General features: G+C 38.9%; 1 protein-coding gene across 7 annotated transcripts in view; it reads right to left on the bottom strand.

The window, feature by feature from the left end:
- Positions 1 to 15,249, bottom strand: part of LOC124171764 (nuclear receptor subfamily 2 group C member 1-A-like) — a 77,362-nt gene that overhangs the window by 25,367 nt on the left and 36,746 nt on the right. For all 7 annotated transcript variants that reach the window (XM_046551062.1, XM_046551060.1, XM_046551067.1 and 4 more), the window contains one exon: positions 7,687 to 7,862. In XM_046551062.1, coding sequence (XP_046407018.1) covers positions 7,687 to 7,862 — 176 coding nt within the window. The remainder of the gene's footprint in view (positions 1 to 7,686; positions 7,863 to 15,249) is intronic.

Genomic DNA, 15,249 nt, shown 5'->3' with positions numbered 1-15,249 from the left:
CCGACCCCTTGTCTTCGCCCCTCTTTGTGGTAAGGGACAGCGGTCATACAATTGTTCATTCAGTCAGTTTGCGAAATAAATATTTGTTCTTTCTTGAGGCTCAGTCCAGCATTCTAAGGAGAGCACTCCACCATCTTGAAAGGGTAAACGCAACGTTGTTCATGCTTTACACGATTTCCTCCATTATATTAAAAATACACCTATTAGAGAGGAATATCTCGGATAGTAGACTATATTTGGCCATGTGATCCATCTCACAACCAATCACTGCATCGGCAAAAACAGTTGCTTTAAGCATAAAATGCACATTGCTCTCATAAGTATGCAAACTTGAAATGTCATTTCATAGATAAGAATTTTTACATCAGACAGAAATCCATTGTAGCGGTGAAAAATGCTGACACGGGGTGCGAACATTTTCTAGCAAGGTGGCATGTTCCTTACTTAAAAAAACATTAGTAAAATCAATTAAATGCCCAGTATGTTACCATAAAATTCAAATATTCCTGTAAACAGCTAAATTCCTGTGCGAATGAATCCTGTACGAATATCACAAATAATCGCCAAAATCCTGCATTTTCTGCTACACAGACAACAAAGTCAAAAAATTCCCGCATTCGTAGTTTTTTTCTTTGTCCTGCCCCTTGAAAATTTTTGAAAATAGATCAAGGTTCCACTGTAAATATGTGGTAAACATTTTTAAAATAATAATTAATAAACCATCGCCCAACCATTAATGAATATAATTACATGAATTAATGAACTTAAATTTTAATTATTAGACAAATTAAAAATGGGGTCATTCACTTGATTTCAAATCAAATACCATTAAGAGAATTTAGCGGATGGAATGATCAAACAAAAATCAATTAAACAAACAACCTTCAACATTCAGCTTAACTCTCATGAGTGTAAAACAAAAAGAATGCAAAAGTTGCTGTGCACCTCCATAAGTAGTTGAAGTTACTTGAATTCCGGTTTGTATACAAGTTCCAAATGATCTTAACATTTAAGGAAAAAAAATCACTCAATAGTTAGTATACAGTGGATCCTCGACCTATCATTTTTCAAGGGGATGGAAGAAAAAAATGATGAATGCAGGTAAACGATCAATGCGGGACTGTTAGACTAAGTTGCCTATGTCCCAGGAAACACTTGATTTTTGCTCTTAATTATGATATCCATTAAAGCATTCTAACAAGATTTTAGATGTTTACAGGAATATTAGTGCTTTATGGAAACAGGTCATATTGCTGATTCGACTAATATCTTGTTCAAATATCCTAAAGGAACACGCCACCCAGCTAAAAAATGTTTGCGTCCCAGCATTTGCACTGCTATTATGGACTTCTGTCTGATGGAAAGATTTTTAATCCACCGAACGTAATTTCAAGTACGTACACATGTATTTAATAGAGCTATGTGCACGTTATGCCAAAAACAACAGCTTTCGCCGGTGCAGTGATTGGTTGTAAGATCGATCACTAAGGCCTAAAATACAGTACAATCCCGATTATCTGGGCTAATCATAGGGAGAAGCAGCACGAATAATCGGAAAAGACTGATAATCGAAACTTCTTATTTATTTCCTGTAATGTTTATAATTTGCATTAATAAAACAATCTATTATTACTTATGCACACTGTCTATTATTTTTGGATTGCTTTCCGGAATCGTTAGGAGCTTTTTATTCCCGACCGCGATCTTATTCTCAGTGATAACGTGATTGTACTCATATTCCTTCTGCTACATATAATACCTAGTTTCCAAAAACTACGCACCCGTGGCTGCGAGGTTGCCAATTCAGATAAGTGGTTTGCACGAATGCTTCGAAACCACTGCACAACATCGGAAACTACACTAACCAGCAGCGAGTAGTCACATTTCGCACAAGTTGCCTGGTATGCAACTGCTGTGGGATGCAGATCCATAGTCACTGAGCCAAATCCTACACCGCGATGCTTGGAAAAGAGGAGCATGGAACTCCTGTGAAGGCAACGGGCGCGCAATCAAGCCATCGCACCATAGCGGTTTTAGGAAACCAGGACTGAAGGCAAATTATCTACGCAGGCGAGTGCCTGGCTATGACTCATGCTATCTCTACTTCCACTTCCCCCGCGGCTTTCACTTTTACTATTCCCATCCTCTTCAGTTTGGCCTTGACTGGTAACGGCGTAAACATGCCCGAGTGCGACAAAATCTCTGGTTCCCTTGGGCCCATTTCAACCGCATGCGAGGCCGCGGCAATAATTGCGCATTTGCGATATGAAATATACAATTAAGGATTGTAGGTTACAATTCTCTGAATTTAAGAATGATTAACCACAGAAGATACTTCTAAAATTAATCACGAGATTTTTTCCCGCTACTAATAGTCGCCTACAATGCTCGAGCAGACGTCCAAGTAAGCTTGAAACATTCCTTGTCAGAAAGTTGATAAAATAATTCCACTTATAAAATAAGATCCTAATGGGAATAACTAGCCCGGTGTAGCATTGTATGTATTTATTAAAAGTAAATAAATATCTTGGTGCTTTTGTGTCCAATTTTATTTTTTTAATAAAGATCGCAGAAAAATTCGAAAGACCATGAACTCATGCACGGATAATTGGCAGCCCGGATTAACCGCAGCCGGATAATCAGGAGTCTGCTGTAGTCTATTATCTGAAATGTTCCTTTCTAATAGATATATTTTAAATATAATTGAGGCAATAGTGCTGAGCGTGAAAAATGTTATGTTAATCGAAGGCTGCACGCTAGGGCGGATCGGAAAAATCGATTTTTTTCAAATCCATCTGGCCCAATGAAAAAAAGTTGTGGGACCGATCAAAAATAAGGCCTAAAAAATTTGAGACCTCTAGGTGAACCCCTGACCCTCGCTCAAATGCAATTTATGGGGGGAAGGTCGAAATTCGAAAAATATAGTATTTTATGGTTATTTCCTATAGATTTTGCCGAGTTACTGCCCTTCTAGGGCAAAATTTTCGTGCATTTTGACGTATCTGCCTCCGTTTAGCCACAAAATGCCTAATTTGAGTCCGCGCCCGCGAAGAAAATATTCCAACGCCCACGCAGCGCCGCGGATACAAGAGCCGCAGGCCGATCCCCTCCCCTCCCCGCTCGCTTCTACCCCTCCCACGCCTCCAATACAGCAAAATTCATCCCGCGTATGCTGCTAGGAGGTTATTTATCTTTGATAATATAAATCGGAAGATGGTAGAAGGTAATAAAGGAAGCTTAGTGAGACGACTTGTCCCTTATTAGGCGCCTCGTCGGGGTTAAACAAATCGATGTTACCAACTTTTAGAGAAGTGATGAAATATTTTTTAGATCCGAGAATGCAGGAAAGGAGCCTACGGTCCATGAAAAGGCCTCTTGAGTGGCTAAAGGGTGTGCGAACTATGGTGACGCTTCCCTTCCATTAAGTATGTGTGTGACTAAATGGATTTATCGGTACAAACGGGAAATACTAAAACTTACGGAAAATGCGAATAGGCCAAAAGTAGGGTTTTTGCTTAAGTACAAACCTGAAACACTTTTGAAAGAACATTTGAAATTATGCGATATTTTTGCGTGTAAGTGCAAGAAGGAGCATAATGTTCCCCCCAATGAAGAAGTATGTTGAGAGACCAGCGGACGAAACTAAAGATGATGGCTGCTGGATTGAGTCCTAAAGGAACTCGACAACTGAGGAAAAAAAAGAGAATCGTCGGAGAGTGTTGAGTCGACATCGTCAATTCTTGTGCGGGAAAACAGTATCAAAAATTTTCTTCATCAACTCATCCGAAGAAAATTTAACTGAAGAGAAATCATCCGATTTTTATCTCTCTACGTTCCTCATCAAATAAAAATTCAGGGCTAAACTCAAACTGGAACTTCTGCGTGGAAAATGCGTCTACCAAATGTGATAGAGGTATATGCAAGAACCAAGAAACAGCAATGATCGTCCCCGCAACTTTAGTTGACGCAAAAATAAGTTACTTCGTAAGAAACATCCAAGGTAGTTTGCAAGAATTACTTACGTAGACTGAAAAAGATGCTAATTATTGTAAATACGAAAAGAGAGGTATCACAGGGTGTCATCAAAGGGCTACATTTTTATGGAGTGAAAGACTATACTTTTGTCTGATGAAAAAAGGAAAGAGCACTTATCAATCCAAGTTTAGAGGGGAATGTGTGATGTTAGTTGAAGAAACAGGGTCCCACTTTTGGGTTTGCCTCCCCCTGTCGGAGGATTAGCAAAAGCTATAAAATCTGCGATTCTTGATTCCTTTCCGAGTGAAAATTAGATACACAAAAATAAAAAGGATTTGAATGCGATGGTGAATACCGCCCAAATAGGAGGCATCATCCCTATGCTATAAGCATAATTCCAACATCCCTGGCTATGTGAGTAAACTCTTCTCGGGATTCCCACCGGGTTGATTTTTCCATAGTGGCAAACGTTTCAAGCTCCGACTCGGGGCTCATCATCAGGAATAAATTTCGTTGAATCCCGAGAAGAGTTTACCCACATCATTCGCCGGGAAAGCATCAAATCATATTTCATCCCTTACAGAGGTCTATTTGCTAATTGCACTAAGTTGACTTAGATTTGCGGCATAAACATTGGGAGGGCAATCCAAGGACCGAATTTGCGTTGTTGCAAGTATGCGTTTGGCGGCCGATCCGAGATTTTTTAAAGTGCTGGATTTTAATATCAACTTTAAGGACTACTCGCTGATGACATATTGGAGAGAGACCACAGTATCTCCGGCTACATCTGACCTTAGTGCTGTGAATTTTCAAAAATCTATTGATGAACTTTCAAATTTGAAGTTAAATATTTCTTTTTATTATAGATACGGACGAGAGATTCGTGAAGAAATTCACCAAAACTTTGTTGACAAGAGCGAAAGACGAGGAATGACACTGACATAAGAAATACAGATTGGAAAGCAGGTAATTGAAAAATTCTTTCGTGATTGTTCCTCCACAGACAATACTGAAACATTAAATATTTAGACTAACGAAGTAAGACGCACTTGGTGTGAATTTTGGTGCATTTGGCGCGTGGGAGAGGCTTGCGGGGAGGGGACGCAAGCGGCTTTCGCCCAAAATCTATTTAATCACATCTGTCGGACAAAGCCGAAATTGGAGCGCATATCCGAAGTTAGAACACCTTTATAGCCACTCAAGAGGCCTTTTCATGGACCGTAGGCTCCTTTCCAGCGTTCTCGGATCTAAAAAATATTTCATCACTTCTCTAAAAGTTGGTAACATCGATTTGTTTAACCCCGACGAGGCGCCTAATAAGGGACAAGTCGTCTCACTAAGCTTCCTTTATTACCTTCTACCATCTTCCGATTTATATTATCAAAGATAAATAACCTCCTAGCAGCATACGCGGGATGAATTTTGCTGTATTGGAGGCGTGGGAGGGGTAGAAGCGAGCGGGGAGGGGAGGGGATCGGCCTGCGGCTCTTGTATCCGCGGCGCTGCGTGGGCGTTGGAATATTTTCTTCGCGGGCGCGGTCTCAAATTAGGCATTTTGTGGCTAAACGGAGGCAGATACGTCAAAATGCACGAAAATTTTGCCCTAGAAGGGCAGTAACTCGGCAAAATCTATAGGAAATAACCATAAAATACTATATTTTTCGAATTTCGACCTTCCCCCCCATAAATTGCATTTGAGCGAGGGTCAGGGGTTCACCTAGAGGTCTCAAATTTTTTAGGCCTTATTTTTGATCGGTCCCACAACTTTTTTTCATTGGGCCAGATGGATTTGAAAAAAATCGATTTTTCCGATCCGCCCTACTGCACGCCCTTCTGATCCTTGGCTTCATCCGACTTCTTGTTTTTACCAGGTAGCCCCACCCCAACCATCGTGTGCCAACAAACAACGGCGTTTTGCAATATTTATGCACTTCTAGCCCGGATTCTTTTCTTCTTCTTCAATTATTTTCAGTCCATCTATTAAAGTTCTCACTTGTTTCTTCTGAAGATGAATAAAAATGAAATGAAACCTGACTTTATGACCGGCAATAGGGTAGTTTCCTTCATCAAAGAAAACGAAAGGCATTGATTGCGATTCGTTACCCACCATTAGTGTATTCATAATACACAAATTATTTGGTTTTTGAAATACCGGTTTAGACGAATGGCAAGGGTCAAATTTTATCCTCATTTGAAAAAGGCCAGATTGGCGCCCATGCGATTCCACTCCACGTGACGTCACAGGGACCTAGTTTCTACACGAGAGGATAGGAGTTATACATCGTCTGAGGTTACCAATGCATGCATGAGGCACAGAGCTCAGGGAAACATGTCTTAATAATCACCTACTAAAACTGGCTAGGGTCGGAAAGTTTTCTTCGTTTGATAAGGTATTAATACTCCTTATTTAAGCCAAGCGCTACCTTTCAGCAAGGTACTCAGCTACCCGCTGGCAGCCTGCGACGTATCAGCGCTAAGCCTCGCCTCAAGGTCACCTCACCGGGCGGGAGGGGGAACCAGAAATACGACGTACGGAGATATTTCCCGGCATTCATACTTGAGCGTCGCGTTTTCGCGCGGTTGAAAATTTTCACTTTTCATTTAATCGCGAAAAATAGATATTGTCATTTAAAAATCTAAAAGCGTGAAATACGTACTCCAGGAGTAATAATCTTTCAATTAAGGCAATAAAAAAATAATAGGAAGCCACCCTATTTGTATTATACTTTAAAGTATATTGGTATTATATAATAATAATAAAGTATATTGGTATTATACTTTAATGTACAATACCAATTGCCGAAAGTCATTGTTAGACACCTTTTGGGCTAATAGGCGAATCATGCAGTAGTTGACCTCCAGAAACATGGAACTTTGAAGCAGGTAGGCTGAAAAAGGTCAACGGGTGAGAAAGAGAGAGGCATGAAACAGGCTTCTATTGTTCTCATGTAACTTGATATTTTCTTTCAAAGCTAATGATTTATGGTCTTCGCAATTCGAACCCTGCGCAAGCAGGGACCTTTAGTTTGATTTGGGGAGTAGGAAAGCTTTAGAGAGGGACCGATGCTGAATGGAGGGGGATAGCAGACTTTGGGAAATGCGCAAATGTTTGTGTTTTACTATCCTATGGCCCTGAGCTAGCTTCTCCATATGGTCGTTCCATCTCTTAGGGAAGATTGTACCTGTGCGCTTGTCGTTATTAGCTGTAAATGACACATTGTATATATTTCGTCTCATTTTCATCAATTGATGGATGCAGGAAAAGTATACGTCGGGACCGCAATCTTCAAACGATCAATGCAGGAAAACAATATTTCGTGGAACGATAGATGCAGGAAAAAATTACATTGTCTGTATGGAATTTATTTTGGGACCAGGAAAGGCGAACAATGAATGAGGGAACATGATCTATGTAGGAACGATAGATCGGGGTTCTATTGTACAACTATAAACCACACCAGGCCCATGCACATAACTGAGGAGTAGACGAGAAGTATTGACTCACTAGGAAGAAGTTCATGAATCATCAACTTGTACTTAACTTTTCCATTATGAAAGGGCTATCTATGGCTGTGAGTTTTTCTTCAAGAATAGATCAAGAAGTAGGCAATGAATCAATATATGGAAAAATAAGCGTTAAAAAATTCTGAGCAAACTTCTTTGACCTGCATTAATATTTGACTCAGTAATATATACGCAAGGGAAACTTACATCACCAACAACCTTTGCCATAGTATCCAAGGCACGAGAAATGAGGCTCTTATCACGAGCTAAGGTGAGGGCATCGCTCAGCTCCCCATTGGTAGGAAAACTATCCGTGGATCCCTCTTCTTCCAGACTTGCCTGGCTGGGGGAGGCATGCCGCTGTATTCCTGCATCCCCACCACCTGCAATCAGAGACAAACATTCTTCTCAATCAATATTTTTAAAAATACTGACTAATGCTATTGAGTTTCCTCATAATCTATCAAACAGACAGCCAGCTAATTAAGAGTCAGATTCCGAAGTGCAGCCACAAAACCGAATACTGCTGCAGTTTGTCAATGGTATTACATCCACATATCACACAGACCTTGAAAGGAGGCAATATTGTGTAAGTTCACATATCCTAAAGCATGTTAATCATATCTTTAAAAAAAATATCGAAAACTGGAATTGCTGTACATCTCCATTACTCTTGCTCAGGCACGCTACGATTCCTTCACATGACAGCACCAACTAAAGTTAGGTGTCTGGATTTGCAAGTGATTGCACACCATTGAGCCAGTGCAATGCCTTCAAACTTCAATGGTAAAGTCAGAGTTTGCCAATTTGGGTGCATAGCAGGTGCACACTCACCTTTATCCTCTTCAAGGTAAATGAGAATAAAATGCTGTTGCAATCGCTTCAAATTGGTCGACTAGGACTTATCATCTATCCATCCATCATATGGTTATATCTTGCATCCTCAAAGTGAGATCACAACATTGGATCTAATGGAATTAGCAAATACATTAATCATGCAGTTGGATGAAGAACGTTCATACTCCTAACAATGTATTTGAGAGCAAATTAAGATACATCCCACTAAGTGGCATGAAGGGGAGGTCAACTCTACACCTGTTATAAAGCAACTATTACATTTTCTTGCCACCCTATCAACATACCATCATCAACACTAAGAGAGCCCTTGTGGGGTACTGAAATTAACACAGAAAAGGCAAGCACAGTGCTTCTGCCACCTAAAGCTCTTTCACTTTAACCTTCATCAGCCATGCAGTCCTAAATAGGACCAGATAAGGTCTCGTTTGGATGATTGGTTATACTAATTCAAAGTACCAAAGTGTTATCTCCCGTCATGATTGCTGGTGATGCCTGCAGTGTAAACCTGAAATTTTGGAAGAAAGGACTCCGATCCTAAGTATCTTAAGAATTATTCCCTGCGTGATATGACATAGACGAAACGGAACTCTTTTACAACCTACACCCCGACAAAACTCTTGCAGTACAAGGTATTTCTTGCAATGATGCTTCTAGAGGTAGGTAGAGCGCCTTAGCGATGGTGTAGGATGTAAGATACATTGATACTCAGCGTGAATTGTCCGGATGGACATATTTATTCTCTGTTGCGGTTACAAGTAATAGTCACAATCACAATGTACTATTCACAAGGGTGAAATATTCGTGTCAGAGGTTGGAGTCGTACTGGCATTCTTTCCCGTCACCTGGGCGGCCGACCATCCCCTGGTAGCCGCTGGAAGAACTCGCAGAAAAATTGACTCTCGTTTGGCACCATGTCGTTTGCATTAGGCACCACCATAGATGTCATATGTGAAGAGCTGATGCTGCGCTTTTAGTTTATTTAATTAAAAAAATTCTGCATTCCTATTTTCATGTTTCTCAGTCATTATTGAGAATGTGAAATCAATAAATTCATACTCGCAAGTTGTTTTGGCCTTAGGGTCCATCAGATGCATATACCTTTCCGTTTCTTTGTCGCAAATAACCCATGTGAGTTATATTGGTCGCAGTTTCTTGGAGCTTGCTTTTGTTTTACTTAAGTGACATCAACATAATATCAGCATTATATTTTTTGTGCAATAATATAACGTTAATATCTTTTCTTAGATTACCAATTTTAATTCAAATCGTTTTTATTAAAGTGCCGTGGTAAACTCAAGAGTATTATTTCAATGACGACTCGGGCGTAACAATGAAAATGGAACTTATTTTTGAAACAACGTCAATTTTAATCAGATCATTATACATGCTTAGCAAACTTTTTACCGTAGGTAATGAAGATATTACATTGATGATAGAAAAAGTCTTCCGAGGCAGGATCATTCTACCACCTTCCACTGTTTTCATCTACAGAAACAAATGCGATACGTTATTTCACATAACTACCACGTAACGTACAGGAACAATTAACATACACAAACGGAAACATTTGAAGCATTAAATAACTGTGATAGTTTTATCAGTAAATGTTTGAATTTTCAGCAGAAAATACCAAAATAATAGAATGATCACGTAAATGTACTAAGTACATCGAAAAATGCCTTTGTCAGTTGTGCATTGGCGTAATGATTGACAAAGCAATGCTGTGCAAGATTTTTATTCATCACGGTGCTTATAAATTCTTTGAATAGTTAGTTGTTATTTAAATAAGGAAATTTAGTGATGCAAAAAAACATCGCCTTTTGTCTCCATTTATGCTTACGTCTATCGGATAGAAATTTCTCTGCACAAAGGTTAAGAAAACACTTAGCTTAATTAAATTTCTCTGTTGCAGCACCACTCCTGTTCCTGCATAGCTGTTCGCAATATTGGCTATTATTATTATTTATTAATAATAATATTAATATTATTTGCTCCACCTCCGGTCAAGCAACATTTCGCTATAAGGAGTGTTTATTTGAGCACCGTGGGGTCTCGTTTTATCGAGGTTGCACCGTAGCAGGTCAAAAATCCGGCTGATATGCAGGGCATCATTTATACCCTCAATGTTGAAAATTGCTACAAGAGAAAATAACAGTAGGAAGGGCGGGATATCACCGTTTACTGTTACATTCTCTTCCACTAATCAGCTGATCAAGTTAATCAGTAACTGCCAGTCGTTAACCATTAAAAAATTCATTCATCAGTTTTGCGATACTTTAGCAGTCATACTTTCTTACCCTTTCTATTAAGTAACTTTTCAAATGTGTGCCCCCGGAGTAAATATCGTAATATCGTATAAAATACGATAATATTGTTAAAATTCTTCTTGCCATGGAATTTTTTCACAAGCGTAAGCCCCAAAGTGTGATCTCCACACTGGCACACAACACCGCAGGCCATATTGTTCAGCTCCAAAAGCACTAAATTTCACATTTTGGGCAGGCTTGAATTTTTCCATTGGGCATAGATGTTCTTAGCTCCGAAAGCTCCTTAGTCAGATGTTCGTAAGCTAAAGTTTTATACTGCCTCTGTCAGCACAGCAAAACCTTAATAACTGTGACAAACTTGTTCGCATCTACAAAAACACACAGATGCCTATTGCCTATTTTTGTAGATTTTGATGAATTTGCACCATCAGTAGATATTATATGCATTAAGACGCATTCGTTTTTCATATAAACCAATACAAGTAGCAACATTTTTATGCTGTACCAAAACAAAATCTCTTCGGAGAAAAACCAAGAAATTTACTGAAAATGTGCAAAATTTCCCATTTTTCAATTTCAAATGCAGCATGCATACACACATCTCAAAACTATTTTTCTATGTGCTTTCTTCCTGCGTCTTTTCTTTCAGCAATGGACGTTTTTAAGGTTCTGCATGTAGAATGTGACTTTGTATTCAGTCACGCGTGCTAATTTACATACCTGACCAGCAGTTGTGAGACCTAGGTTTGAATCCTGGGTAAGCTAAATTATTTTTACATTATGAATTTCACGTTTGTGCAAAATTTGCACCCATGCACATGACTGCGTACAGAGTCAATTGTTCCATTCAGTGCTCACCTTGTCACATTTCAAAGATTAGGGCTCCACTTTACATTGCTTTAGTATTATGGCCTCAAGGTATGGAGACAGATAAAACATGACTCTGCATAATTGATGAGGGAATAAAGAGAGAGGCCAAAAGCAATCATTTCATGAGAATTCAGGTGTTTGCAAGTCGTACAAGAGCAATAAGGTTGGATGGCCGGTGCAAAAGTGCAAGAAAACCAGTGGTCAATATTATAAAGTTTTGAAAAATGTTAGATCGAAAAAATTACAAATGAACAATAAATTTTTGGACTGATAGGATAGGATATTTGGAGTATGCTTCTCAACAGAAGTGAGGCATGGACAATAACAACAGCAAAAAAATTAAGGCTTGTAGCTTTTGAAGTGTGATGATACAGAAGAATGATGAGTATCAAATCGACTGAGTTAGTAACGTGGTAATCCAAAGACCAGAGGTTTCATGAAAACCTTGATAAGAAGACAGAAAAACCTTAAAGGTCTTGAGGCATGGCCTGATGAAGAAAATAGTAGAGGGGTAAGTAGATGGAAAAGGAAAAGAAACGGAAAAGAAAGACCTCAAGCAAAATAAATGGAACAGGTAAAGAAGGATGTGAAAGAGAAGAAATACGGAGGAATTAAAAGATTTGCTGATAGGAGAACTGAGCCGAGAACTGTGTCAAACCAATCTTAGGATTGTTGACCAGTGATTATAATAATGATGATGATGATAATGAGCACAAGACAAGTCAGGGAGATCAAGGATAAACTTTGGTAAGCCGATCATTTGCCATAAGACATACCTCAACTCATTATCAATCCTGAGAGCAGTCCTTTGTCTTGCTAAAAGAGCACCTTGGCTTCTTAAGGGTAAGTCTGTAACTTTGGGCACTTCATTTTGGACAAAGAGCTCTCGCCCAAAATTTTCTCCCAACCCAAGTCTGTAACTGGGTAGAGAAAATTGTTTCTCCTGACCGGACAGGAGAAAACTCACTCCGATGAGTAGTACGAAAAATTTCTAAGGCAAATCAGATGTTAGGGCGAGAGCCATTGAGAATGCTTGTAACAAAGATGTTTACAGGGAAAATAACCCTTGCAAGAACAGCTGCTTTCACTGTCTGCATCGAAGGTACAAAGTTCATTTTAGTAAGAGCATGTCTAAGACCATGGAATCGTTTATAATCAATCGTATTTAAAGAGAACTGCCATTTTAGATTTCTGAAGTTCCTCTTTATGTCAATAGGTACGGCAGTGAGTTGTTTTAGTAAATTATTATATTATTCCAAAATGAGACTCACAGGATGAGGGTAAATAAAAAGCAGATGATGAAAACTTGGCCTTAGCAAATTCACAATTTGAGGGCATGCAGGGGAAGGTGACAACGAGAAAGAAATGGGAGGAGTTGAACATATTCCTTTTAATTCAAAAGGTCCTTCGAAGATTAGAGATTTATTGCAATCTCCATGGAGAGAGAGAAGAATATTAAATGTAAGTCGAGGGAATTTTTTGTGGAAGAACAATGTCCTGAATCCGAATATGATAATTTTTGTGGTGGAAAAGCCGTAAAATTAACTAAAAACCAGAGTGATTTTTTTTAGAAAAAGTGATCGCGTGGATCTTTAAAATGTTTTTAATTTTACGCCAAACTCAGAGATTGCATATATTTTCTAAATTGAATGTACAATAAGCTCATTATCACATGTCAAAAGTCAGGACTAATTTTTTGAAATGCACCTTGTGCATTGATTCCTGAAGCAGGAGTAAATTATAGAAATATTTATTGGAGTCCAGACAATCAAACCTGATGAATGACTTCTCCTCAAAAATGGTTCAAGTTTATTGTATATGTATAGTGTAATGTCACGGCTCACTTGAAAGAGATGCCGGATATCTTCCTCCTTCACCTTGAACGGTTTATAAATACTCCACAACAACTTCTCACCAGTCTTAACAGCCCTACTTCTTCCACATGCTCTCCATATATGAGCAATAATCTTCTATGCTTTTAAATGTTTAAAATGTGCAACACGCCACGTGGAGAGAATACAACAAAACACTGTCAAGATAAGCACTTTCTCCACGGGAGAAAGAGATACATCGGGCTCTTGAGTGGAGGTATTTGAAGCACCGCCTGTCTGGGATGCCGGAAGGTGCTTGAGAGGTGCAGTACCGCATAAGCGCGTGTAAGAGCTGCACACGTGGATGACACACACCCCTATTTTGAGCATCAAGGCTAAAGAAAAAATTTTGTGGCATTTTTTTTTTATTTTATCGGACGACGCTGTAGACGCATGCCTGGACTTTCGACAGTTATCAAAATTTCCTCTTTTAATACTAAAAATTTACGTGGCATTTTTTCAGTTAAATTTACACGATATATACGGTGCTCGGAGATATGTATGTAGGTATTCACTTGTAGTCTCAACCTCATGATGCTTACTAGGGATGGTCAGATCGGATACCTTAGATCCAAATATCTATGGATAATGCCCTTCACCTTATACTCCAGATACAAATTCGTCAAAGAAATTGAATATGAATCCAAATTTTAAATCAATGCTTTCGTGAATGCAACATCCCATAAGAGGGAGTAGAAAGAGTTCCGGTATTTCAAAAGGTCCTCCGAAAAAATTACAAATGAACATGCTTTCACATATGCCGTTGCTCACTTCACCATTGCTCCATACTCTTCACATATGCCGTTGCTCAACAATGCTTGTCCTATTCACAAAAGATTTTGTTTGAAAGCTCTCGTAGGAGTATTGCAGCCATGGAAAATTTTAAGGAAAAACATGACAGGCACATAGCATGAACCTTCCCAAGAGATTGAACAACAATCGGGGAAATAGTTGAAATTGTGATCAATGATAATAAATTAGAGAGTGAAGGTGACAAAAATGACAAAGATGTAAGGTCAATTTAGAGTGATGATTGACTAATGTATTCATCACACTACTAGTCTCATAAGATGTTTGGAGCAATGAAGTTCAATCAGAGAACAGCAGATTGCAAACCTTTTTAAGTTGTAAAGCCCACTTATCAAAGAAAATTCGAACCAACATAAGCAATTGTAGATATGTTCAATATGGTAGCAAAGAAAACTAAGAATGGACAAGAATCCCCAAAGCTTTCCTCCAACGAATCAGTCATTCTCAATATATCAATACAAAGCTACAGAGATGGAAGCACTGGCAGCACCACTGAGCACTAAACATTAACAGCAGACAGCTAACTGAATATCATGTAACAAAATGAGTGGCATGTGGATTGAGAGAGACATGACAAGCAGTCAGAATTAATGAATTTATATTACTTTTTAACAAATAAAAGTTTAATTATTGATATGCAGCAATATATTTAAAACTGCATGCATTGATCTCTTCATCTCACTCTGCTATTCAGCAATACAGTGAGTCCTCGTTCTACGTCACCCCGTTTAACGTCATTTCGCGATAACGTCACGAAAATTTTGAGACCGTCATTCGTTTATCGCACCTACGCTTCGCGATAACGTCAAGTCTTTTAAATTTTGCGCGAAAAAAAAGGTGAAGCGGCGGGCGTTGCAGGTTGTTCGTTTTGTGAGCAGTAACACAGTCAGTCTCAGCAAAGTGTAAAATGGTGTGTTTATTCTTAATTGCCATTACGGTTTTCGCAAAAATTTCTGCAAAATGAATTCTTGCGTAGGTGCGCAAGGTTTTACTTGACATAATGGTTTTAAGGAACCTAAAAAGAGATTTCAAGGCATTTTTCCGTGTAGAACCCGGAGTTTTTGTAGTCACTTTTTTTTGCCGAGATCACAATA

Source organism: Ischnura elegans, chromosome X (assembly GCF_921293095.1).
Source record: "Ischnura elegans chromosome X, ioIscEleg1.1, whole genome shotgun sequence".
NCBI lineage: Eukaryota > Metazoa > Arthropoda > Insecta > Odonata > Coenagrionidae > Ischnura > Ischnura elegans.
This window is presented reverse-complemented; position numbering and strand designations above follow the sequence as displayed.